At 35.0% G+C, this 27,920-nt stretch overlaps 1 protein-coding gene and 2 long non-coding RNA genes across 6 annotated transcripts in view; 2 read left to right on the plus strand and 1 right to left on the minus strand.

The window, feature by feature from the left end:
- Positions 1-2,738: 2,738 nt before the first annotated feature.
- On the plus strand, positions 2,739-12,446 carry LOC147823448 (uncharacterized). Its single transcript, XR_015443873.1, has 2 exons — positions 2,739-4,897; positions 12,181-12,446. It is a non-coding gene; the product is annotated as an uncharacterized LOC147823448 (long non-coding RNA).
- Positions 8,548-27,920, minus strand: part of LOC147823449 (ubiquitin carboxyl-terminal hydrolase 53-like) — a 51,939-nt gene continuing 32,566 nt past the window's right edge. For 3 of the 4 annotated variants that reach the window (XM_087193222.1, XM_087193221.1, XM_087193223.1), the window contains 2 exons: positions 14,236-14,332; positions 8,548-12,383 (listed from right to left, as the gene is read on the minus strand). In XM_087193222.1, coding sequence (XP_087049348.1) covers positions 11,387-12,383; positions 14,236-14,332 — 1,094 coding nt within the window. In that variant the 3' untranslated portion in view covers positions 8,548-11,386. Of the gene's footprint in view, positions 12,384-14,235; positions 14,333-22,094; positions 23,752-27,920 lie in introns of those variants that run through there. The other variant, XM_087193224.1, reaches the window with a different exon arrangement.
- LOC147823450 (uncharacterized) lies at positions 23,749-27,682 on the plus strand. The gene is made up of 2 exons (XR_015443874.1): positions 23,749-25,821; positions 27,212-27,682. It is a non-coding gene; the product is annotated as an uncharacterized LOC147823450 (long non-coding RNA).

Raw genomic sequence — 27,920 nt, forward strand, 5'->3', positions numbered from 1 at the left:
TTTTGATTATTACTTCAATCTCTTATCAGTCTATTGAGATTTTCTATCCTATCCAGGTTATCTAATTTGTTGGTATATAATTATTCATATTATTTTCATAATCTTTTTCATTTATGTAAGGTGAATATCTATTTCTATTCTCGATTTTAGTTATTTGTGTCTTCCCACTTTTTTGTCAACCTAGCTAGAGGTTTGTCCATTTGCTGATCTTTTCAAAGAATCAATTTCTGGTTTTATTGATTCTTTTTTTTTTTTTCAGTCACTATTTCATTTACATAGGTTCAAATCTTTATTTTCTTCTGATAGCTCCAAGTTTAGTTTTCTCTTCTTTTCTTATTTCATCAAAGTGTAAAGTTAGTTACTTGATTTGATACTTTTAAAAAATGTTGTTTTTCGCTTCTCAGCCTTTTGGCTAAGATCAAGTGTAAAAAATGTTGTTTTACCTATAGATTTCCCTCTGAATACTGTCTTCACTGTGATCTAAAATTTTTTCTATATTTTATTTTCATCTATCTCTAAGTATTCTCTATTTTTCTTTAGAATATCTTCAGTGACCCACAGGTTGTCTAAGAGTGTTAAATTTCCATATATTTGTTAATTTTCCAGTTTTCTTTGTACGATTGCCTTCTATTTTCATTTGACTGTAGTGAGAGAAGATACCTTTGTGTGATTTCAATAACTTTAAATTAAACCTGTCTCTGGCTTAATATTGTTTAACTTGGAGAACATTCCATGTACACTTGAGAACAAGCATCCTACAGCTTTTAGGTGGAAAGCTTTATATATGCCTGTTAGGTCCAGGTGGTTTATAGAGTCCTTCCGATCCTCTATTTTCTTACTGATTTTCTGTCTAAATATTCTCTATTAAAAGAGGAATATCTAAGTTTTAAAATTTTACTAGTGTCTATTTCACTCTTTATTTCTGTTACTTCATATATTTTGCTTCAGCATTTGCTTGACTGTTGGAAAACTTTGTTATCCTGAGTTCTGACAAAAGTATTTCAGATGGTTTTTGCTTATTTTCCAGTTTCTGTGGAAAGATGGGAACATGGGAGTTGCTAATCCACAATTTTGAAAGTAGGTTGCCCAAGATGACTTTTTAACACAGTTCTCCACAGAGCAGAAAATAAAACTAACACAAAACAGGGCATATTTACAGATCTGAACAAATATTGAGCTTCATGATGCAGTAGACACACGATGCCACATTCTCTGCATCTATCTCTTCTGTTCATATCTGACCTTGAGTAATCCCTGAGGAAATGAAAAGCCCCAAGAAATGCAGGTTGAAAAACACTGCTATAAATCATTAAATTCCCTTGCTATTTATGTTTCTAGTGTTGGTGATCTGGCAGAAAGCTTAGATTATCTCTTGCTTATTTTCTAACTTGTTCTTTAAAAACTTTCTTATAACTTCTACCTAATGTGATTTCATTGAGAAAATTTGATAAATATGGATATGCACCAGAGAATAAACTTGTCTGTGATTCCATCTCCCCGAGATAATTGCTGATATTTCTCACATTTGAAAAATAAGTCTAATTCTGGCCAATATTTTCTTTATATCAATTATCACACTGGTATCCATTTATTTACTTTAGGTCACATTCATGTTTATGTTTGGAAGCCTATTATGTAATATTATAAAATAGGTCATGTTGGGTTAGACAATCTTTCATTCTCAGTCTTCAGTGACTGTATCTCCAACAATTCAACAGAACAAATAACAAGTAGATTGTCCAATTGATTTGCATCATAAGATTTCAAGGTTTTGAGTTTCAACATCCTTCTCATCCATGAATACCAGGTAAGCTTTGCTCAATTTAAATTTTAAAAAGCAACACAATGGCTTCTTACGGTTGAAGTCTGTATACGTGTAAGTTGGTAGGGGGAGAGGATGGGTAGTTTTGTCATAGCCTGTTCTGCTCAGCCTTCCAAATAACCAAGTTACTCTGCACAGTCATAGGGCTCAGTGACAGAGCTTGGAAACTCCAGATGTACCCTGTCAGTATTTGTAATCAGCTGAATAGCTACTGACTCTAAATCTCTTATGTCAGACAGTACTTCACACATTGCAGGTATTCAAAAAAGTATTTTACTGAAGTGAATAAAGAGAAATCTATAAAGGGGGAATGGATTAGCACATACTCATTATTAGTAGTTGGAAAAACCTCAAAAAATATCACCAACCATAGTAGATCCATAGTGTTAGAGTCTGGTGCCATCATTACAATATGATGTTTTAAAAGAGATAATTTGATGGTTTTTTGACCAGGATTTTGATAATGGTTGCAAAATATAATTTAATAAATATATTTCTTTCATTTTCAAGGCACTATTTGAGGGACTGTAGAGGCTGCAAAGATGGTAGAAAAACAGTTTCCACACTGGTGTGGTGGCACACACCTATAATCAGAACTTGGGAGGCTGAAGCAGGAGGATTACTTTGAGTTTGAGGCCAGCCTAGGCTACATAGTGAGTTCAAGGCCAATTTGAACTATATAGTGAGACCCTGTCTCAAAACAAACAAACAAACAAACAAAAACACAGTTCCTTAAAAGAATACTTAATATTGTAATAGGGAAGACAATTGACATGTAATCGACAAGAATGTACTAGATAATGTGTCATGAAAATTCCGGTCTTGAATTGAAGGTACAGAAAATTTGAAAGGTAACCAGTTTAATATATAGGTAGCTGTTATGAAATGTACACAGGATAGCAGGTGCTAAAGGAAAGCAAAAAACTGTGGAAACAAATATTTCTCTTCCTTAAAGTTGAGAAATCAGCCCTTTCCCAAAGAAGGAGGCATGACATATGAAGTGCCTGGAGACAGGTTAAATGTGAAGCTTTTGCAACTGGTATTTTAGAAAAATGTGAATTGTAGCAAAGGGAACTATGAAGATGGCCCTTGAGCTGGGTGCCAAAGGATGGGTAAGATTTAGGTGGGCAGAAAAAACAATACAATAATCAGAATAACATGCACTAAGCACAGAGGCCAAGAAAAGGATAGTGGAAGCAGGAAGAAGGCAATCTAGGCTGAGTAAACTGTGTTTTCTGGACAGCAGGTTGACTAAGTGGGTAGAGCTGGATTAATAGTGATTATAGGAATGGGAGTTCCTAAACGCCAAGATGAAGATAAGAGAGAAGCACGGCAATTTATGATAGTACAGACATTCCTCATTTAATGAATTCTGCTCCTGCTCCTGTGACTGTATCATTAAATAAGGCATGCACATTATAATACACATTCAAAACAAAGATATGCTCAAAGGAAACTAACTTGATGATTTTGCTTTTATTTGCTTAACTTGTATGCAGTCCTGTAATATATAACAATATAAAACTGTACTACTGTATAATAAGCAAAAATCACAGTACTGTATAAACAAAGTGTATTGTAAAAAAATTAGACATTGAGGCTCTATAAACAAGATGTACTGAATTATACAAAAAAAAATATGGGTCTGACTGGCAGGTCATAAATCCAGTCATTAACCAGGTGGGTCATTAAACAGGGAATATCTAGGGCTGGGGATTTAGCTCAGTGGTTCTGCTGCCTGCCGTGCAAGGACCGGAGTTCGATCCCCGTTACCAAAAAAAAAAACCCAAACAAACAAAAAAAGCAGGGAATATCTGTACAAGTTTCAATGAAAACTATCAAGGGATGCAAAGTAATTATAGATTGAACTCAAGATGGATAAAAAGATGAAGAAATAACTGTACCAATCAAAGGAGTTATGATTAGGATAGGTACGCAGTTTGAAGAGATAAAGAGGAGAAAAAGATGATTTAAGACAAACATTTGCTTTCGGATGAAAATTACAAATTTCTCTACAATTGAAAAGGTTATCTCATAAAATTAGCTTAATGCCTAGGACGACCCTAATGTTTTACTTGTTTGTTTTTGTGGTACTGGGGATCAAAGCCATGACTGCTCTGCCACTGAGCTACACCCCCAACCCATTTAATTTTTTATTTTTCATTTTGAGGTAGGATCTTGGTAAGTTGCCCGGGCTGGCCTCTAAACTTACCATCCTCCTGCCTCTGCCTCCTGGGATGCTGGGATTACATGCCATTCCTTTCTCCACCCCATCCCCTATTCCCCAAGCAAGTTGTCCCCAAACATCCTGTTAGTTTATGGCTGAAATTAGGGACCGCAAACTCAAATATTTTCAGGGACCAGGCAGTAAAGCTAGTAGATGATAAAGGCAGAGCTAAACTAAAAAAGGTATTCTGATTAGGAATTTTTAAAAAATCGAAATAAAAATGTTATACTCATTTCCCATTTTCCTCACTACCACTTGATGGTAGAGGCCTGGGAAGCCTGTGTTGCGATGAGCTGCGCCTTGTCTGAGTCTCTGCTCCCGTAGCTTTTCTTCCCTGTAACAACTTCGTCCTCTTAGGGAGTACAATCCACTGACGAGGTCCAGGCGAGAGACCACCCCTTCCTCAAACTCGCTGAACAGGCTCTTCCGCCCCAGGGCGGAAGTGGGCGGGCCCAAATTTCCCATTCTGGGCGGAGGTCCTGGGCTGTGGGTGGCGCCTGCGCACTGGGTGGGGCGCCCTGCTCCAGAGTGCATTTCTTCGGCTGAGGACCAGCGTTGCTTTCGTAGTACTTAGTCACCAGCTTCCAGTGCTGCCGTCTCCGGGTCGCGGGATTGAGGCGCTCGCAGGTCCTAGGGACAGAGCACGGCGGGGAAAGCGAGATGGAGGCGGAGGGTGCCCAGGGTCCCCGGGAGCGCCGCGGCGAGGCCCTGGCTCAGAGGCCGGAGCAGAACCATGTGCAGTCGCAGCCTGGGACCAACGGACTTCCCAAACACTCCTACTGGCTGGACCTCTGGCTCTTCATCCTTTTCGACCTGGTGTTGTTTTTCTTCGTGTATCTTATCCCCTGGTAAGTAACTGAATGCAGGGTTGAGGGATGAGAGGCTCGGAAACCCTTGAGTGGGGTTCTTTGGGAGGCGAAGAGAGCCACAGCCCCAGAGAGTGTACGTGTAGCTGATCACGCAGCTGCAGATCGGGCAGAGTCAGGTGAGTGGGGGAGTGGGGAGAACTACGTGCAGCCAAGTTGTCCTTGTTTGGCATCTCCACGGCAGCCTCCAGAGGGGTGTGGAAACATTAGCTTTATCATTTTCCTCCCTTGTTTTGCAATGAAACTAGGTGGGTTTGAGTTCCTGCATCTCTAGAAAGGAGCTAAAGACTTAACTCGTGGCAGCTTTATTTTCTCATCTACTGTTGGGATCCACAGTGACCCGACAGTAAGGGTGTAGTTGAAATTAAATGAGATAATGCTTTATCTAGATGCGGTGTGTAGCAGTTGTAAGTGTTCAACTAACGACATTGTTACTCTATAGCTAGCCATGAGCAGGGTATCAAACTTAAATCCAAATCTGAACTTAAATCTCGTAGGCAAATATGCTTGCCTTTCAGTGTTTCCATTTCAGTAAACCTCAACGTTGTTTACTCTCCTGGAAACCCGGGACTCTTCCACTTACCCCTTTACACACACACACACACACACACACACACACACACACCCCAGAACTCCCACCTGATGAGTTACGAAATTTTATAGCGTGCCTTTGTAAAATCTATGCCTCCATTTTTACTGCCACTCACTCTGAAAAGGGATAAAGAACCTAGAGAACAGGGGAGGAAGAAGCAAAATAGGAAGAGAGACACAGGATTGAGATAATAATAAGGGGCAAGTTCAAGAGAGACCAGGAAAGCCAGAAGATGGAAAGACCTTTGGAAAAAAAGCAGTGCAGCCTGTTTCGATATTAAACAGCTCTCTTGGACTTGGAGTTAATATCTACTCACTAGAATTTAATTCCTCTCAAACATTGTTCTTCTGGGGTTTTACTTTTAGTTTGCACTATCTTACATTTTGTCAAAGCTTTGAGTATCTTACACTTAATTATTTCTGATTTCTTGTATGGTGTGGCAAATCAGAAGACAAAGGGTTGAATGGGAGAATGGTGAAAGGTATGCATATTTCTATTATCTTCTTCCAAGGACTTTGTAAAAGGAAGTTTCAACTTCCCCCAACCCAGTTTTGTTGGACAGACACCTGAGTACAGTGATTTTTAATGTCCTTCAAGTTAGAAAATGAAAGACTTGAAAAAATGGTCAAGGCCTTTTTTTGCTCTTATTATATAAGTCATTTAGGAATAGGAAAATCAAGAGTTTCAGAGGTTGGCATAAAGTGTTAAAATAGGGAGATGAAAGGAAATTTTGCTGACAAGCACTTGTTTCTCACAGACTGGTTTGCTGATATCTCAGGAAGTTAGCTTCTGGAGTGAATTCTGATGACAACTACGGATTTTTTAAATAAAGAAGATAGGATTGTGTCACAGCAGAATTTCAAGATTCTAAAGGAGTTTCCTCACATTTAACACATTAACTCATTGGAAAACAATAAAATGAGTAATGATCATGCCTATACATAGCTAAGTTCTTAAAACTCCATTGGTTCATATATAAAAACTTTTCAGACAGCTAATGTTTTTACAAAGTATTTGTACTTAAATGTTTAGTATATTAAGAAATATACTAATGTTTTTAATATTTTAAGGGTCAGTTTTTAATTTGATACAAAATAATACGGTATATAATGAGGTGAGGTAATTATACATTGAAAAGCAACTTCAGAAGGGATTTTGAGAGAAGGCATGAAGTGTTTTTAGATTCCATAAAGACTATAACAAAAGCTATACAGAAAATATAATAGGTACACTGTTTTGGCTCTAAAAGTTTCCTTTTTAGACTTTCAGGAAAAGATATGTCATGGTTCACAGCTTGATACACAGACCTAGAGAAAACATACCAGATATGTATGCTACCCTTTAATTCCTTTTAAACTCTTGAGCTCCCTAAAATAAGATTGTTTTCAAGCCTATTTTTATTACTATTGTATTAAGTATGCTTGTAGCCAGAACATATTTTTATAATGCTTGTGACTTTGTTAAATATTTGATCAACATCAGTTGTGATACTTATTCATTCAACAGATCCTGTTGTCCAAGCATTATTTTAGACACAGCAGGGAACAAAAATTCTTCACGGAGTCTGTTTTCTCATTTGTTCTTTTAAAAACTCTCATGTTATGGGTCAGGGATTTAGCTCAGTGGCACCACACCTGCTTCGCAAGCTTAAAGTCCTGAGTTCGATCCCCAGTACCAAAAACAACCTCTTATGTTATTTAATAAGAATTTACATTCCATCCCTACAATGAATGTAATCACTGTGTTGAAAATATGTACTAATTTTTTAAAAGTATTGAAAAAATTTACATTCCAAGGATGATCAGCTGGCATTTTAATGGAAAAGCCACAAAGTAGCTACTATATAATCGCTTGAGAAGTTAGTCCTTTTAGCTCCAAATGCTGTATATAATGAATATTAGAAATTGACTCCTCACTGAAATCAGTACTATTTGATATATATGAACTGTCTGAAATATTTAGGGGTTATTCTTTTCCCTATAAGACATGGGATCTGGTAAACTTTATACCCTCATGATGCAGAATGGCTCTTAGTACTAAAATCAAGTCTGCAATTGATTTTGGAGGATCTTAATTGGCCTAATGACCATAAAATTAATTATACCTTCAGGGTATTGTTTCATCTGCCTAAAGAGAACCTTTCTTGGAAGGTGTGATATCTGGGATTTCAGAGTTTATTAAGTGATTATATGACCTGTTCTTTGTGCTGCTTAATAATTGTTGTCTAATAAATGTTTACTTACATAGCTGGATTTGGTTTTATTGTATAAAATTATTTGGTGATGAGGTTAATATGCTTAATAGTTTTTACATGTCTTACCTTTAGGTCACAAAGACATCCAATCATTATCCATACTACCTTTCTGAGCCTAAAACCAGTCTACTCCACAAGTAGCAGATATTCTTAAAATTTCTAGTACAGCAAGGATAGAGAGATCTTAGTGTGATAATTTTTTTTTTTTTTTGGTACCAGGGATCGAACTCCGGACCTTAATGTGATAATTTTTTGTGTCAGTTTGACTGGGCTGAGAGATCCAAGATAGCTGGTAAAAACATCCCTGGGTATGTTCATGAGGGTATTTCTGGAGATTAGAATTTGAATGTAGGTGAGAATCATCCTGTCCTTTGTGTACCTGGAGAAATACAAAGGCAGAGGAAGGGCACATTTTCTTTGGCTGAGCTGGGACATCTATGTGTCTTGGTTCTCAGGCCTTAAGAGGTGGACCAGGCTCTTGGTTCTCAGGCCCTATGTGTGGACTGGAACTACACTGCCAACTTCACTGGGTATCTTATAGTGGGAATTCATAGGCCTCAATAATCACATGAGGCAATCCTTCATACTAATTCTATATATGACTGTAAGTAGTGTACGAAAATGGTGGGAGAATGAGGGTTGAAACCCACATGTTAAGCTATGTACCCATTGAACAGTGCCATTTTTAGTGAACTGCTTACAGTTTAAGAAATTTAAGAAATTAAATTTAAGAAATGTGTAAATGGGACACCAAGAAAACTTACAAACTTCTACAACAAAAACACATCAAGAGTAACCAGTATGATTTTAATGTTAAAATCCTTTATCAATTCCACATACCTGATTTCAAACAAGTAAAATGACTTTTTAATAGTTCCACTTGAAATGAATTGTCTTGTTAAAAGTTGTGAGGAACAGTTTTGAGGGGTCTGTTAACTTCAAGGTTTTAGGATGTAAAGAGCTCCAAATACCTAGTCTCCAAACAGCACAGGAATACACTTGGAGAGAGACCAGCATAATATTTACAGTGTAAGTGTACTTAATGTAGCCTAGGACAAGGTCAAACAAACCAGGGCCACTGGGCCAAATCTGGCTTGCTGCCTGTTTGAATAGGAAGACCACTGACCTAAGAGGAAGTTTCACATTTTAAATTCACTGGAAAATATCAAAAGGCTTTCATGACAAATGAAAATCATATGCAATTCAGATTCCAATGGCAATAAAATTTTATTAGAAATTAGCCATGCTTATTCATTTACCTACTGTTGGTGGCTGCTTTTAAATAAAAGGGCAGAGCTGGTTGTGTTGCAAAGACATGGTCCACAAAGCTTACATCATTTACTATCTTGTTCTCTATTGAAAGTTTGCCAATTTCTGTAGGAGCTGTTCTTTACACTTTACTGGAGTTTTAACTTAGGAGTACCCTGTGATAAAATTTTACCATCACTGAAGTTCTAAATACCCTTGAACTTTAAATTGACTCACATTTCCCGTTAAATACACCCATATGGGAGAGGGAAACATAATTCATGAATGCAAAGAAATGTCCAACCATATTAAAATTCAGAACCAAAAGAAATATTTCACATGAAAGTATAACATTTTGAAGGTAATTTTTTAAAACATAACAATTGCTGGTTGCATTATTTAAAAAATTACTAGAAGCTTATAAGATGAAAACATCTATAAAAATAAATAGGCTCCCAAGAAGTAAAAATTTTACATATGAATGATTAGTAAATATATATTGAATCTGTAGTAGGAGTGTTGAGTCAACAGAAAAATGGTCATTTCTAGTTTGGTACTAAAGTACATGGTTCAGGAGGCTTTTAACTAGACAGTACATTAAGAAATTTGAAAAGATAAAATGACACTGCTATTGAGTACAGCAATTATATGTTTCAAATAATAGTTCCAATTGAACACTTTGACAAAATAGAAATTAAAATAACCCACATAGAGAAGTTTTGGGAAGCTTAAAAATACTTAAAGCTAGTTTTTTTTTCCTAGTATTTTACAATGTTATAAAAGAAGCAATTAAAAACATTGATATTTCAAATACAATTTTACAAACTACATTATTTACAAGACCTCCACTCTAAAAAGTTAATAAGCTTTCTTAAAAGATAAAATTGTTTGATATTCAAGTATTTCTACCTTTAAAGAATAGTAATAATCACCAACTCAGAGAAGGCTAGCCAAGAGCTTTTTGCAGGGAGAATAAAATTTGGCCAAGATTTGATAAATGGGTAAGGTTAAACTTTTATAACGAGTTATTTTCTATTTACTTAAAAGTATTCATTTTAACCACTTAAATTTTAGAATGTTTTAATGCAATTTATGGAACTGGTCAAAATACTAAATTTACTAGTTTAATGATTCACAAAGTTATATTTATGAAGTCCATAAAGGAATATAAAGAAAATTTTAATTCTAAAATTCTCAATTCTCTGGAATAGACATAAAATTTCTAAATTACAATTGGTTTACCAGCTTAGCACAAAATGAGAACTAATAAAATAAGGCAAGTAAAGTAACTTATTTGCATTCATAAGTTCACCATAATAATGAAAATTCCTTTAGTTTTAAAATATAGCTTTTCCCATGAAGGTAGTTGGGGTAAAATTACTATTTGAGAAAAAGTGGGAAAGATGCCCAAATTAAACATTTCATTAAAATTCAAACCTCTATCTAAGGCAGAAATTTATCCTGGAAACCTAGAAGATTAAGTAAATTGACAACCTAAGGAGCAAGTGAGAGTAGAGCAGAGGAAATTTTGGTAGTTAACAGTGACTGTGCCAGTAAAAGGGCCCAAGGTTAATTCCTAACACTGCAGCCCAAAGTAAACCAAAATAAAAACCCTTCACATTTCATATAAAATTAGAAAAACATGTAACAAGGTAAATAAATATACTAAAGTTAAGCTTACATGGCTGAAGTAGTATTTATGAATATATAAAATAGTCAAAGGCCTAATTTATGTTAACTAGATATTCTGAAGATAAAAGTTCTAAGAACAAAGTTAGTTCTACCTGACCCTGACATTTTAATTTAAAATTTGTTATTAAGGCATTTTCCCCCAAATGTCATCAAATTCATGGGTCACTTTTTTAAAGACACTTGAAGGGATCACATGTGGTAGACTATCGCAGAAGTCAGAAACAAATGGGTGAACCCTTTTTGTCACCCATTAGAAAGTGCTCTTCAAAAAGCAAATGCTGCTTTGACTAGACAAACTAATCACCTGGCATTTTTCAAATAGCACAGTTTAAGAATCTACATACAGGAGTGCTAGTTACTTTAATACTTATGGGTCTACTAGCCACTTTCTAGGGGGACAGTTTTTATTCAAATACTATATATGCCAAATGAATTACTCTGATTTCCCATTTTTAAAGGCATGCCAAAACTATTCAAAGGGAATTTTTAAGCCATTCACTGAATTGATCCAAAAAAATGGGTGTATAGACAGACACACAAACACACACTCCCACACAAAAGTTAAAGTGAATAATTTTTAAAAAGTTATGGGTTTTAATTTTATGTATCACGACATAAAATCAGTTTGGTCAATAGATACACTGTACTCTAATGGCCTGGGGGGTAAGCTTACTGACTTCACCATCTATCTATTACAATGTATGCTAGGTTTATATCCTTGTTCAGGAAGGCTGCTTGTACCAAGGCTGTTATGTAACACAGGTCCAACCTGTCTTTCACTTTGAGATAGTGTATCATTACAAAAGTCACTGCTCTCTGGAAAACAGAGCTTAGGCCTCTGATGGTATTTCAATCTATATGTATCAGTCATACAGTTATCAACTGAAAAATAGGTAGTTAGTGAAACTGGTTCATTTGGGCTCACAGAACCGGACCCTAGTTCCAGTTGGCAAAGTGCATCAACAACTGCATCTGAGTTTGCCAGAAAGTTATTAGTTGAAGTTGAAGAGTTGGTTGGGTAGTTTTGCGTGATGCCAACAGGCTGTTTAACTTGAATTGTTTCTTTACATCTCTCATCATTCACATGTGTACTTGCTTCTAAACTTGGTTCTGAAGTTGTCCTTAAACTGTGCTTTGGAAGACCAGAAGATGTAGTTTTAATAAACACTTCTGTAAGTTTGACATCAGGCATAGATTCATTCTGCTCTGACTGTGGCACACAGGTTATAGCATATTTCTTTGGTGGCAAAGGGGGTGGTAGATTCTGGCACATAAAATTTGGCATCTGACAACCCTCAGATCTGCAGGTTGACTGAATTATATGTTCCCTGGACAGTGAATTCACAGAGTAACACTGTTCCATCATATTTTGCTGTTGGGTGAGGGGAGCAGTTTCTGGTTTTAGCCCAACAGTTCTCAGGTGTGAAGAACACAATGAAGACGGTGAGATTATTTCATTAGTGCTCACTTTCTTTGCAGGTGCAGAACTGTCATCACTGTGAAGAGTCAAGCTTGGTCTCTCAGAATTTTCTTTATTAAGCCGTTCAGAAAATTTGTATCCATTTGGTTTTTCAAATTTCTGTTCATCTGACTGGTGGATGTGGTCTCTAACAGTGTGGTCCTTGAGTATTTGTAGATTGCAAGAAGGAAATAACTTTCCAGTTGTTTCATGGGTATGTGGCCTGAAATATGAAAATAAAAAAGCTAAAACACCATATGCAAATATGTGAAACTGGAGAAAAACAGACATTTGTAGTTTGATTTTTCCAATATATAGTTTATATTATTTTTCTACCATAGCAACAGAAATAGGAAGTATTTTGCAATCATTAGCATTTTAAATTCTCTTCAAACCCAAACCTGTATACCAGAATACATGAATACTTAATATGAACATCAATTATTAACAAAATCATGTTTTTTCAACTTTGTGTGTGTGGTGTTTCAGATTGAATCCAGGACCTTGTGCATGCTAAGCAGGTGCTCTGTCACTGAGGCACACTCTCAGTCCCCAAAATTGTATTTCTAATCATTAGAAATATAAGTTTAAAAACTTGTGTTTGTGATGAAATATAGCATAGAACTTAACAGAAATGTTAGAAGAAAATAATTCAATATTCTAAAACACTTTCCCATCAACTTTACAGAGTTTAAAGGCAGAAATATTTAAATTATTCTATATAATTCCATAAAGCTAGTATACTAATTTTAAATAATTTTGTTATCAAGATTATATTAACTTATAAAATGAAGGAAAATGATACCATGTTGCAAATTATTGTATTTCTTATACAATTAAACTACTTTTCTCCTATAAATTACATGAACTTTAATTAGAGCGGAATGGTTTGGGTAGATAAACATGGTTGCACTAAAATCTTGGGCCCATTGCTCTTAAGTACATTACTTAATCTAAAGCTCAATTTTTTTTCTTTTATAAAATACAGTAGTCCCCCATTACCCATGGTATTAGTTTTGCATGGTCCACTGCAGTCTGAAAATATTAAATGGGATTCTTTTTCTTTTTTTGTGGTACTGGGAAATAAATCCAGAGCCTGCACACTGTGTTACACACCCACTCCCTTTTTTAAGTTTCTGAGACAGGATCTAAGTTGCTGTATTGCTCAGGCTGGGCCTGAATTTGTGATCTCTCTGCCTTAGCCTGCCAGAGTGCTGTGATTATAGGCTTGCACCATGACCCCAGCCATTCCATAGAAAATTCCTAAGATAAACAATTCATGAGTTTTAAATTGCATGCCACTATTCTAAGTATGATGAAGTTTTACGCTGTTCTTCCTGGTTCATAAATCATCCTTTTGTCTCCCTTTGTCCACCTTATCTATGTTGTTTCCAGTATCTATCCATTAGTCTCTTGGTTATCAGAACCACTGTTATCCTATTTGATATCACAGTGCTTGTCTTTATGAAATCCTATTTTACTTAAGAGTGCCCTTAAAGCATAAGCATAGCAATTCAGATATGACAGAGAAGTGTGAAGTGCTTCAAGTGAAAGGATGAACCTTCTAGATACAAGAAATTGTGAAAAACAAAAACAAAAACCAGGCTGGGGTTGCTAAGATCTACAATAAGAACAAATCCATGGAATTGTCAAGAAGAACAAAGAAATTTGTGCTGTTTTTGCTGTCACTCCTCAAACTGCAAAAGTTACAATCACAGGGCATAAGTGCTTAGTTCAGATGTCAAAGGCAAACTCATATAGGTTAACACATAGAGCTTGGCACTACTGCCCATGGTTTCAAGCATTTACCAGGGTTCTTAGAATGTATTCTCTCCCTAGTTGTAGCACCTATCTACCTCATAAGAATGCCATGAGTATTAGAACAATCAGGTCGTGTACCTGTAGGCACCTGAGGTTCACATTCTATGAATGATTCCCAATAAACAGATATTAAAATACTGCAGACCTATTGCTTTTACAGTAGTGATATATGTTTATGTCCTCCAGATAAAGAGTTCCTATAATATGTGCATTTTGGAAAAATGGTTTAAAATTTTTCAAATATCTATGATTACCTTTTTATCAGAGGATTTTTTACATGCAGATGTGACTCTGGGTGGAGCTCATGAGATTTATAGCCTGCTTCCAAGTCCTTAAATTCTTTTCCAAAGCCTGGGGTTGGAGATGGGGAAGGGGGGGGGGGGGCGGGAAACAAAATTATTGAAATGATCATATATGTTTATTTCACTTATACTTACATAAAGTTTTCCATAAACATGTAATTCTCACCCAATTAAAAAACAAAAAATGAATTCTTCAAGATTTAACTGAAAATAATACCACTTTTTTGAACCCAACTCATTTTGCAAGATTAATGGTTCTCAGTTTATCTCACTCGAGGCTGTCAGAACAGTGCTACTAACCCTACTGGGTCACACAAAACTATGTAAACATTTCCCCATAGTTAGGGAGGAATTTATCTGATTAACTAAAAACAGTCAGACAGACACTTTAGTGAGAGTGTTATGATAGGAAAATCCTGCATTTGAAAATAGATGGCTTGGGTGAAGTTTGGATTTACTACTTATGAGCTGGTAACTTTAAGCAAGGCCCTTAACTACTCCCAATCTGTTCCCTCATTTATGTAATGGGGTAGTCCATTTTGCTTACCTTACAGCAATGTGGAGAACATCAATTAAATTAAAATGAATGAGCATGTATCATGACAGCATGGAAGAAATACAACTATTATTTAGCTACCATTTATTACTGCTTACTCGAGTTGTAAATAGTCAATAAAATATTTCAACCATATAAAGAAATTATCATCTTCATTTTACAGATGAGGAATTAAGAGGCTTAGAAAGGTTAAACAAGTTATTCAAGATTATATAATTAGCAAATGCAGAACTAGACCTGCAAAATTCAAAGGTCAGTGCTCTTCTGTTTTTATTTGTACATGTTTGAAGTACATGGTGTTTACATTCATCTTAGGGAGTAGGTACATGTATTGAACATATCTTCATTCTTTTTATTCCCCTTTTTAACCTCACCCACCTTCCTGCCTCCATCTCCAGATCCCCTTTCCCCATTTTCATTATTATTATTAGTTCATGTTTAGAACATACAATGGTTACATTCACTGAGAGTGGTTGGTACATATATATGATGCATCTTAAATCTTTTTATGTTCTTTTTTCTCCCTCCCCTACCTTGACACTGTTCCCTTCCCATTTGCAAAAGGTCGACCTGTTTCTTATCAGTTTTTATTTTGCTCTTTATTTGTACTTTGGATTAAATGTCTTGAATTCTTCCTTCTTTATAGCTGACTAATATTCTATTATATATAGATAAAACATTTTCTTTATCCATTTGTCTGTTGATGGACATGCAGGCTGTTTCCAGGATTTAGCTACTATAAATTGTGCTGTTATAAACATTGGTATACATATATCTCTATAATGATATCTTTAGCTCTTTCAGGAAGATACCTAGAGGTGAAATAGCTGGATCAAATGGAATTTCTAGCTTTAGTATTTTGAGGAGTCTTCATATGGGTTTCCGTAACGGTTTTACTAGTTTACATTCCAATTAACAATGTAGAAGAGTTACTTTTTTTCAACTCAGCCATGTCAGCATTTATTATTTGATTTCCTGAAGATTGTCTTTTTTCATTTAGTGTAAAATGAAATCTAAGTATTATTCTAATTTGCATTTCTCTAATGATCAGGGATAGTGAACATTTTTTTCATATGTTTATCAGCTATTTGTAATACTTCTTCTGAGAAGTGTCTGTTCATTTCACTTGCCTATTTCTTGATTTGCTCTTTTATTTTAGGAGGTGTCTAATTTTTTTTTTAGTTTTTTGTATATTTTAGCTATTAGTCCTCTATCTGAGGAATAGCTGGCAATGCTTTTTTTCCCCCTCCATTCTGTGGCTTGTCTCTTCACTCTGTTGGTTATTTTCTTTGCTATGTAGAAGCTTTTTAATTTGACGTGATCCCATTTGTTGATTCTTTGTTATTTCTTGTGCAAATGGGGTTCCATTCAGAAAGTCCTTGCCGACCTCAATGACTTCGAGTTTTATCTATTTTTATCTTCCAGGAGGTTCAGTGTTTTTGCTTTAATATTTAGATCTTTGATCCATTATTTTAATTTATATGGTGAGGATATGGGTCCAGCTTCAACCTTCTATAGATAGCCAGTTTTCCCAGCACAATTTGCCAAAGAGGCTATCTTTCCTTCAGCATATTTTTGTGACTCCTTTATCAAAGATGTAATAGTTAAATATGTATGGGATTGTTTCTGCATCCTCTGTTCATTCCATTGATTCACGTCTGTTTTTGTGCTAATACTGTTTTTGTTACGGTAGCTTTGTAGTGTAACTTGAAGTCAGATATTCTGAGGCCTCCTGCTCTACTCGTGTTGCCCAGAACTGCTTTTGCTATTCAGGGTCTCTTCTGGTTCCATATGAATTTTAGGGTTTTCTCTAGTTCTGTGAAGAACACCATGGGTGTTTTGATTGGAATTGAAACAAATCTACACACCAATTTTGGAAGAATAGCTATTTTGATATTAGTTCTCCTGGTTAGGAACAGGGGATAGTTTTCTACATCCTGATGTCTCTTTGAGCTCCTTTTTCAAAGTACCATAGTTTTCTTTGTAGAGTTCTTCACTTCCTTGGTTAATTCTTAGGTATTTAATTTTTTTATGCTATTGTGAATGGTAGTGTTTCTTAATTTCTTTTTCAGTGAATACATTATTGGTGTACAGGAACACTATGGATTTTTGTGTGATGATTTTGTAACCTGATACATTGCTGAATTTGCTTACTGACAGGACATTTATTTATTGGTCTTGTAAGTGGAGAATCATACCATCTGCAAATAATGATAATCTGACATATATATCCTTTTTATTTTTTTCTATTACCTGGTTACTCTGGCTAATGTTTTGAGGACTATGTTGAACTAAAGTGGTGGCAATGAGCATTTTTGTCTCGTTCCTGATTTCAGAGGGAAAGCTTTCAGTTTCTCCCCTTTTAATATTATGTTTGTAGGTTTGTCATAAATGGCTTTTATCAGACTCGGGTAAAGTCCTTCTACATCTGTTGGGTTATCATGAACAGGTGTTGAACTCTGTCAAATGCTTTTTTCTGCATCTATTGGTATAACCATGTTGTTTTTTATCCGTACTTTTGTTTATGTGGTGTATTACATTTATTGATTTTCATATGTTAAAATATTCTTGCAACCCCAAGACAAAACCTACATGGTCAGGATGTATGATCCTTTTGATGATTTGTTGCATTATTTGCCAGTACCTTATTAAGGATTTTTGGATTATTAGGGTATTAAGGATTTTTTTATTAAGGATTATGTTCATTAAGGAGATTGGTCTGTAGTTTTCATTTTTGGTTGGGTCTTCCTCTGCTTTTGGGATGAGAGTGATACTGACTTCCAGAAATGAGTTTGGAAGCACTCCATCCCTTTCAATTTTATTGACGACTTTGAGGAAGACTAGTATTTTAATGTCTTTTTAAGAATTGAAGAATTCAGCAGGGAATCCATCAGGTCCTAGGCTTTTCTTAATTGGTAGGTTTTTTATTACTGCTTTAATTTCAATGCTTGTTATTTGATTGTTCAGAACTTTTACATCTTCATGATTTAGTTCTGGTAATTTGTATGAGTCTAAGAATCTGCTCATTTCTTCAAAATTTACCAACTTGTTGGCATACAACATCTCCTAGTAGCTATCTTCTGAGTTTCACAATGGTGTCCATTGTGATTTTGCCTTTTTTTATTTCCAATTGCATTAATATGAGTCATTTCCCTTGCTAAGTTTGGCTAATGGTTTATCTATTTCCCCTCTTTTTTCCTTGAACTAAAAACCTAACTCAATCTCAAGAGTTCTCCCCTCCACTCAGCAGGTAGAATCTGACACTGTCCCTGCGCTTGGCTTAAGAGACTCTTACCCTTTCAGGGTGTAATGGTGGAATCACTGGCAATGTTTGCTTGCGGGCAGGGGTCTGTGGAAGTTGATGAGCGCCTTGGGTTTCGCTGGGAGTCCACAGGATGGGCAAGCTTGTTTACAAGCTGGGGTCCCTGTAGTGGGCGGGTGTTGTTGTGCCCCTGGAGATGTCTGTGAGTCGGTGGATGTATGGGTGTATTTATTAGTAGATGGGTGTTCAGAGTCCGTCGGAGTCCAGGGTCCGCCAGAGTCCAGAGGTGTGGTGCCCATCAGCTGAGATCTCAGAGTTTGTTTGCTGGTTCATCCTCTCTCTGCTCAGAGGGGGGCGTCTTTCCTTGCCTGAGATGATCACTGGTGAGAATGCCTCTGGACGGCAGCATTCTCCAGTGTTTGGAGGAGAGGTGATGGGAAGAAGGGGTCAGTATATGAAGAGTCTGTCCCAGAACGAGGCCTCTGCAGAGCTCTTTGTCCTCTCAGACTATTTGGGATGCTCCTGGGAGGGATGGTCAGTCCAGATATTTGGTTTCATGTATATTTGTCAGCTTTCTGATTTGTTTCAGGGTGTCATCCTTCTTCCCCTACAAAGTACCTATAGCTTCAGTGTATCCTCTGAGAGCCCCTCTGACAGGATTCCTCCTCTAATCTGCCATGTTGGATCACACAGGTGCTCATCAGGAAACGATATTACCGCCTTGTAACTGGTACTTAACCCATCCCCCATTCTGACATATAAATAGGCACCAAATAGCTTTTGAATTTAATTTTAATAAAGTCTTACAAAAAATTATACTAATTTACAATCTGATTCTTGTTATTTCCAAGCTTAGTACATTATAAGATTTCAGATTCAAATTAATCACTTCACCACTTTTTCAAACTATGACTAGCTAGGATTAGGGCCTTGATAAAAGATAGCGTATCTGTTATTACCTTCTAAAAAATGATTGAGTTAATTGGAGGGCTTTAAACAATATTAATGTTCAGAGTAAAACACTACCTGCATTTTGATATATCTGTACAAAGTTTTACTTTAAGATAGCTCAAATAAAAATCACTATCACTCTCTAATTATAATATTTTAAAATAAATTCATTAAGGTAAAGATGAAGAAAAGGAAACTAAGATGTTTGGATTTTTACATTTTTCCTAAGAACACCTAGTTTTAGATATTCCCTTATGGGAGAGAAATGTTTTGTATCTAAGAACCTGAAAATCCAAGGGAGCTGAGGTTATAGTACACTGATCAGAAAAATCACAGGCACCAAGGTATAAACAAAGTCACAGAAGTAAATGTGGAGTAACAAATTACTTTGTAAACACTGTATCACCCACTTATCCTAGAAATTAAAACTAGAAAAATATGTAGAGCTATTTTTGTCATTCTTCATAATATTATATTTAGTGTTATGTTATTCTAGTTTAGCAGTTCTCAAGCTGTGGCCATTGACTCCTAGAAGTCTCCAAGCTTCTTTCTGGGTCAATGAAGTCAAACTATCTTCCTAATTCTAAATATTATCTGCCTTTTTGAGTGTGTTGATATTTATTCCAATGGATCAAAAATTATGATAGATTTTTTTGCTAGCATAAATCAAACCAGTGAAACCAAACTCTACTACTAGTAACTGTATTCTTCATTGTTATACATCTGTGGTTCCAAAAAAGCCAGTTTCTTAAGAATGTTTAATGCAGTAAAAATAATCGACTTCATTAATTTAGTTTATGCAATTTTTTATTATATTGGTGTGAGCAAATGGAAAGTGTATGTAAAATACTCGCACTGAATATCCAAGTATGATATAGTATTTATGGGATTGTTTGAATTGTGAGCTCACTACAGCAGGTTTTGGTCATGGAACACCATGTTTACCGGGTGACAGACAAATTGTGGGTATTCATTCTTAGATATTGGCAGAAACTCTGAGAATAAAAAGAGTAAGCCAGTCACTTCAAGAAAAAAAACTGGAAATATGTATTGCCAATGATACAATCAAACCTTTAAGTCAATGTAAGAACGGGGTGGGGCAGAGGATAAAAACAGGAATTAAGATGTGATATGTTCATGTACCAACTCCACAAAAGGACTCTGTGAACTCTGCATACTGCAAACATGTACTAATAAGGAAAATGAACTTACTTTAAACAAAAAAGGAATTCTGGAAAATTTGTACCCAACAACAGGAGTTTTGCGACTTCCCAATACTTAAAAAGACCTGTTGATATCTGTGATGATATTGACAAATGTTTTAAAAGACATTATATAATGAAATGTATTAACATTTGGACATGTTACTTTTCAAATAACTATGCATGGATGTTACAAAATAATGCATGGGTAAAATGTCCACCCAAAATGTAAGAGAGATCAATTTAATGTAATGAAATATGAAAAGCTACCTACGGTGGTTTTAGATTTCACACTGCTTTAACCTTAAAAACTATCACTTCTTGGAGTTAATGTTGAAGACAAGAACGTTGGTAGTTTTTAGGAAAGCCTACAAAATAGTCTTCCATTTTCCAACTGCATATCTGTATTGAGGACAGATTTTCTTCATACATGAAGAAAACATTATCACTACAGTTGGAATACAACACTAGGTATAAGAAAGCAGCCATCTACTAAACCAGGCATTAGAGGACTTAAAAGTGTAAATCAACACCATTCATCTAATTGTTTTTTATTGTTGTTGTTTTGGAAATAGTTATTTTTCATTAAAATATCTTTATGCTATCACATAATAGGCATACTATTCTCTACATGAACACACACACATATAGTGGGGGGGAGGGTAAGTCAGTGGCGATTGTATCCAGACCCCAGAAACTTGCACATGCTAGGCAAGTGCTCTAACGCTGGAAGACATTTTCACTTAAAAAAAATTTTTTTTTAAATCCTGATACAAGATCTACCTATGCTGCCCAGTCTGGTGTCAAACTTGCCATCCTTCTGCCTCAGCTTCCAGACTAGCTGAGATTACAAGCATGCATAAGAATTTAAAATTTTTCAGTTTCAATAACTCATAATGGCAAATAAGACAGTTATTATCCATAGAAATAAAAGCTCTGAACTCTTCCATTCTCTTACAAGCATATAAAGATATCCTGAGGCCAAATTTGCATTGTAGTTGACTGATAATCATTATTTCTTTTAAGCCTCAGTTAAAACTCTTCCATGAAACAATTTCTGTTTTTACACTTGAGGAAATTGAGGCTCAGAGGAATTAAATGACCCAACCAGTGCTACATAGCTAGTAAGCAGCTGCACACAAATGAATCCAAGGCTAACTGCATAGCTAGTGTTTCTGCCACTAGGTGCAAGCTCTTTCCATATCCCATTAATATACAAAGTCATTATACTGCATCTAATTCTGAAGAAAACTAGACTATTGTTAACATCAAATAACATATTCTTTAACAAGGCTACACCCACAGAGGACACTGAAATGTATAGCATTAGCATGAATTGATAATCTACATTTCTGTACATTTTTAGTTAATTTTTCTGTATTCTCCCATACTTTCAGTTGACCTTTTTATCATGCTCACTTATCTGTTTCCTTTTTTCTCTTGCTTTTAATGTACTATACAGCAAATCTATGAATCGAAGACTACAAAGAAAACAAAATGAAAACTAAGATTTTTAAAGCAGTGACTTATTTTTTAAATGGTAAGAGAGAATTTTATCTTAGATGCTCTTCTAATCCCTAAACTGAAATTTTTGGTACATTAAAAACATGGTTACTCAAACTTAAACTGGAATCTATAGTTTATTAAAATATGTATAATTTTATGAAAAAAATCAATATTTGATTACCATCAGGCTGTGTTTTGCAAGGAATTACAAAAAGGTAAGGAATTTTTAAAAAGTAAATTACTAAATTAAGAAATTTACAAGAAGTAAATTACTAAATTAAGTTTTAGAAGGAATTTACAGAAAGGAAAGAATTTAATTATATTGGTTTAATATTCCACATTGTATTAAAAAATCATACTAGCTCTTTTTACCTAATAAATATACACAACTATAATATGTCAACATATAATAAAATTTTTAAAAGAGAAAGAAAAAAGTTTAATTTAAAAAAAAATACTCTTATTAAAGTATTAACACAATGGACAGCAGGAGGCAGCAGAGGTTTTATAAACATGTTTGAAATCTTAATATTACCATGGCAGGCATTCAACCAAGTGGTTTGACTTCAGAATTCCAATTTAAAAATAGATGTGTTATTTTTCTTTGCTGCTGACATAGACATCCATGTGTTTTCATGGGGAATTTTGGCTCCAGGTTCTTTGCAAATCTAAGATAGCCCAATTTTAACACTTGGCACAGAAGAAACCTCAATGTCATGACAAAAAAGTTTTAATTAATTTTGAAGTTGCATGAAAAAAATTTATAGTAAAATATTCAAGAAATCAAAGTATATGTTTTATCTGAAAAGTTGACCCTAAGTTTAAATCAGACTCATAAAACAATAAAACCCAACTTCAGTGTAGACAATGTAATCTTCACTCTTATGTAAGATTTTGCGATATACTGGTAATTACAATTTTTAATTCCATAATTAAAAATCCTAAGCATTAAAGACCAGTAATTTAGCCACTGACTCAATTGACAAAATAATACACTTTATTAAATTTGATGCTTTAGAAAAATGATGAAACTTTTAACTGGTTAAAAAATCAATATTTCTGGCTAAATTTACCATATAACAAAAAGAGTAGAGAGATAATTTAATGTGTAATAATCTATCTGACACATACAATTTGGAATTTTACAAAATAAAAGGCAGGAATCGTAACTTCTTCCAGTGGGATTATAATTTAAAGGAGAAGCAAATATTGCTATCTTGCTATAAATTAAATTTCAATATTGCAAGTTTATAGTTAAAAGAATACACAGCTACCTGCTGGCACTGGGTTACAGTGACAGAGAAGAAATTATGCATTAATAACTGCCTTTCAATAGTTTATGAAACTCTTACAGAAAAACATTTAAAATGCACCAAAACAAAATCAACTGATCAAGTATCTCTTCCTAATGTATTTATTTTAAATGAAAGTAATCTGTAGTTTACAAAAAACATTTTAGAGAAAATTATCAAACAGGCACATAGGTAAACTCTTCTAAAAAATGTGTTAATTTTAGGATTTAACAACATAAAGATAGTATATTTTATTTAAGAAAGTAGAAGATATAGAATTTTTAAATAAGAAATAAGAAAACTGACAAATTTTTTTCACTGCTTTTATTTTTGTCATTTCCAAGAGGAGGATTCTCAACATGATTTAATCCTGGTTTTTAGCGTCAAGTGTGATTAGGCCAACTATTGTAGACGCTACAAGCAAATGGCAAAGACCTCACAGTTCCTTCGTGATTTGTTATTCATAACCTGTAAATATCCTCATATTTCATCTCAGTAGATAACCTTACCTCATAGTGAAAAAAGAGTCCACTAGGTATGAACTACTTCAACTAAAGCAGCTAATACAAATAACTAACCAAAACCTGCCAGTCTATGTTCTTTGTTTCTTTCCAATACTATTTCAAGGATCTTAATCCATCAATTATTATTCTGTTCTGCTCTTCACATCTCTTCTGTACTTCATCAGTTCTTTGCCTTCTGCAATATAAATGTCCAAGACAGTCCATTTAAGAAAAAATAATAAAATCAAAACTAAGCACATTTTATTTTTCCTTTAGGCACTGCCTCTTTGTTATTCAGAATAATGATTTTTAAAAACTTCACTTTTTCCTTTTTATTTCCTTTAAATTCTACTGTAATCTTTTTTTCCAATTTTGTTTGGAAATAACTGTGCAGAAGTGTACAAAGAATACCTAAACTTCCTTTATCTAGAAGCACCTAATATTTGCATTTTAGCTTTCTTTTTCCTGAACCATTTACAAGTTACAACATTCTAAATTCCGCAATTCTACTTCCATTTTGTTTCTACTTCTAATTTTCTTTCGACACTGCTTTCACTATATCACCAGTGAATCAAACTGGCACTTTTTAATCCTCATTCTGCTTCATGTGTGCTCATACTTCCCCTTATATTCTCCACTTCTGATTTTCCTGGGTAACTTCTTCTCTGGTATTCTTTCATGTCTTTCTGCAGTTACTCCTTCTCTTTAGCTCTGACTCACCTTTCTTCCTTAGCAAAGCCTGTTTTACCTACTTCATCTCTTTTTTTCTCTGTAATCTACAGTTTTTCTGAATGGTCTTGTCCACGTATGTGGCTTTCAATTCCCAGATATGGTGATGGATACCAAATAAACATTTTTCCTGACCCCTAGATTTATGTTCCCACCTGCTTAATAAAATTTATTTACTAAATGGTGAAGTCAACAAATCCTAAAGTAAATATGGCATCCTTCCATCCCCTAAACCTGTCCCTTCTCTCTATATCCATTTTGGTAAGTGGTGTATCTAGTTAGTTTTACAAGACTCAAATATGGCTACTGCAGCTTTCTTTACCTCATTCTGTATGCCTTTCATAAAAGGCAACTCATTCTCCTGCTCATATATGCTTGTCACCACTCAAATAATCTTTCTGGATGTTGGGACTGCCTCATGCCCTTACTTTTTCTTTCTTAGGCTATGATAATAGTCATCTAATTTTTCTTCCTTTGCTCAGACTTTACGCTCTACACTGCTACCAGAGAGTCTTCTAAGATGCAAATTACAATATGCCACTCTCCTTGTCCTTTTGTAGCTCTCCACTTTCTGTAGGATTAAATGTTATCCTTCTTGCCATTCACTACTACATGATTTCTGTTTGCACTCTAGCCTTGGATATGCCAACTCACTTATGTTATACAAATATGTCACACTTTCTTCTGACCACATGCTTTTGAATGTATCATCAGTCATATCCTTTTATCTATCTTCTTATGAATTTAAGGCATTTGACATCCCTTCACTAGAAATTCATTTTAAAAGAGGCACTAAAACATTGCAAATGGCACTGTGGCACTTTTGGCAAATAATAGCTCCCAAATAATAGCTCTATACAGTGTAGGGATAGTTTTTGCAGCAGAACCCAAAATGCCACAAGCAGGAAAGGCTATGTAATACCTCTCTGTGTTAATGAAAACAACAACAAAACAATCACAATGATATTAGTATGGATTCTGGGTCTTTAATATCAATACTTGTACAGATTAATATTAAAAACAGTTAAGTATCAGGCAAAAAATGAAAACAATTCTAAGGCTCCTTAAGTTTTAAAATCTTCCAGCCTCTGATAGAAAATCATTCTACAGGCCAGTAATGTTAGTGTGCTTCAGTTTGTAAATAAGAAAAAGGAGAGAACCAAGAAAATCATACCATGACAAAGAATTAAATTTTTCCTATGGAAGAAAAAAAACCATACATGGCTGGGGATTTAGCGCAGTGGTTCCATCGCCTGCCCCACAAGTGCAAGGACCTGAGTTCAATCCCTGGTAAAAAAAAAAAAAAAAAAAAACCACACAGGGAAAATTTTTAGCCACAAACTTATAAAGTACTTCAAAAAATTAGAAAATAAGTGTTGGGAAAGATATGGGGAAATTGGAACCCTTGTGTATTGCTGGTGGGAATGCAACATGGTGCTAAGACTGTGGAAAACATTATAATGATTCCTTAAAACATTAATTATAGAAATACCACTGGATCCAACTGCACTTGTGGGTATCCAAAAAACTTAAACAGGTATTTGCAAACCAACAGTCATAGCAGCACTACTCACAATAGCCAAAACAACTCAAATGTCTATCAACAGATAAACACTGAACAAAATGTAGTATATCATACAATAGATTGTCACTGAGCCTTAAAAGAAATGAAGTTCTGATATGTTAAAAACACAGTTAGTAAGCTGAGTGCAATAGAAGCCAGATACAAAAGGACAAATACCATATAATTCTCACTATATGAGGCATCTAGAGGAGACAAATTCAGGGACAGAAAAAGAATGGTGGTTGTCAGGGGCTGGGGGAAAGGGAAAAATGAAAATGAGTTGTTAATGGGGAGACAGTGCCAGTATGAGAACATAAAGTGTGAGAGGTGGACAGTGGTGACAGGTGCAACAATGTAAAAGTACTTAATGTCCCTCAACTATACCCTTAAAAATAATCAGAATGGCAAATTTTGTTATGTATATTTTACTACAATAAAACAAATTTTAAACTGGTGCTTTATATACATACTCTTTCATATTCATAGGGAAAACCACTGCAGAACTCTTAGAGCAATGCACTCCTGACCACTAAAATCTCAATGACCTTGTGTGTTTTGTAACTATCAGGAAACAAGCATCATTTACTTAACTTGCAGTTATTGTTCTAACTCACTGACTTTTGCTATGATTTCTAGCCAAGCCTTTACTGTTTCCTGTAATATTTGGTTTCTGACTTTTATCAGATTTTTAAAACAGGTGAGGCATTTTAACATGGGAAAGGAAAGTTATTTCCTTAATATAAGTGTTTCCTTCTGATATTATACATTTGATGAAAACAAAATAATTGGATAATTAATCATATTAATAATGTCTAACTTTAAAAATAATCTAAAAACTTTAAAGTTTGTTGTACATGGCTGTTTTTTTCTCAGAAAATTATATCCTTTTCCCTCTGAATTTTAAAACTTGAAAACATTGTCTTTGATTACATCAATAACCTTCTTGCTATTATTTTCCTCTCCCCCAAATTCCTCAGGTATATCTTACCAATAACAATCCTGTATCCTGTATACATTCAAACTTACTCTTTGCTTACAAGACGCTATTGTTGCTAACAAATCACGTATAATAATGCTACGTGATCATATATTTATTATTTCTCAACCGAATTTTTCCAGAATGTTACTAATCAATCTTTCTTTACTGTATTCTTAACCCCTATGGCAATCATCAGAGCTGTACACATCCTTCTATTCACCGACAAGACTGCACTTTTCTACCCTTCTTGAAATTAGGCCTGGTTAAAAGATATGCCTTGGCCAGTAGGTTTTAAGTACAAGTCCACTGTATCATTTCTGGTTTGAAGTGTTAAAGAGTTTACAAATGATTCTGTTTTGTATCCTCCTTCTAACCCATTATTAGTCTAGGGCCCAGTGATGCCTAGAAGATACTCCATGCTGACTTCCACTAGACATGCATCATAAGCAAGAAACAAACTTGGAACAACAAGACAGATCCTGAAGTTACTGCTACTCCGTGACCTAGAACCTAGACCACCTTGGGCCAGTCCCCCTTTGCTCACTGTCTGAAATAGTCATTCCCATCCATGAAAACCCTTCAAGGACAAACTCTACTACTACTTTCCTTCTTTCTCTGTTACTCATAAACTTATCAACAACATGACTATCCTTATCTTCTTTGTTTTTTGGTTTTTTTTCCATACTGGGGATTGAACTCAGGGCCTTGCACTTGCAAGGCAGGTGCAGCACAACTGAGCTATTCCCATTATCTTTATTCTTATCTAAGGGAAAAATGGACCACTCTTTGTGTGCCTATCTCACATGTCTGTTATTTTAAAAATGGAGAGGGGAAATAAAGTAAAAAAGATCAATAGTCTATAAACCTTTTTCTTTGCAAACATAGAAACATGCCACCTCTTAAGTAAAAATAAAATGTTTAAGAAACTGCCAAAGATAGATACTCCTGCCTATTTGAGTCCCAAATCACTGTTGTCAAGATATGTATCAAAAGCAATGTATTGAAAAGTCTCTCCTATGGAAACTTAAAATGCAAGCTGCTACTGTGGTTCAGGGAATTCAAAGATTTCATTATGTAGAAAAAGCAAGCATTC

The sequence above is a fragment of the Heterocephalus glaber genome, unplaced genomic scaffold, assembly GCF_053883595.1.
Source record: "Heterocephalus glaber isolate CG9 unplaced genomic scaffold, H.glaber_assembly_v1.0 deba00001581, whole genome shotgun sequence".
NCBI classification, from domain to species: Eukaryota; Metazoa; Chordata; class Mammalia; order Rodentia; family Bathyergidae; genus Heterocephalus; species Heterocephalus glaber.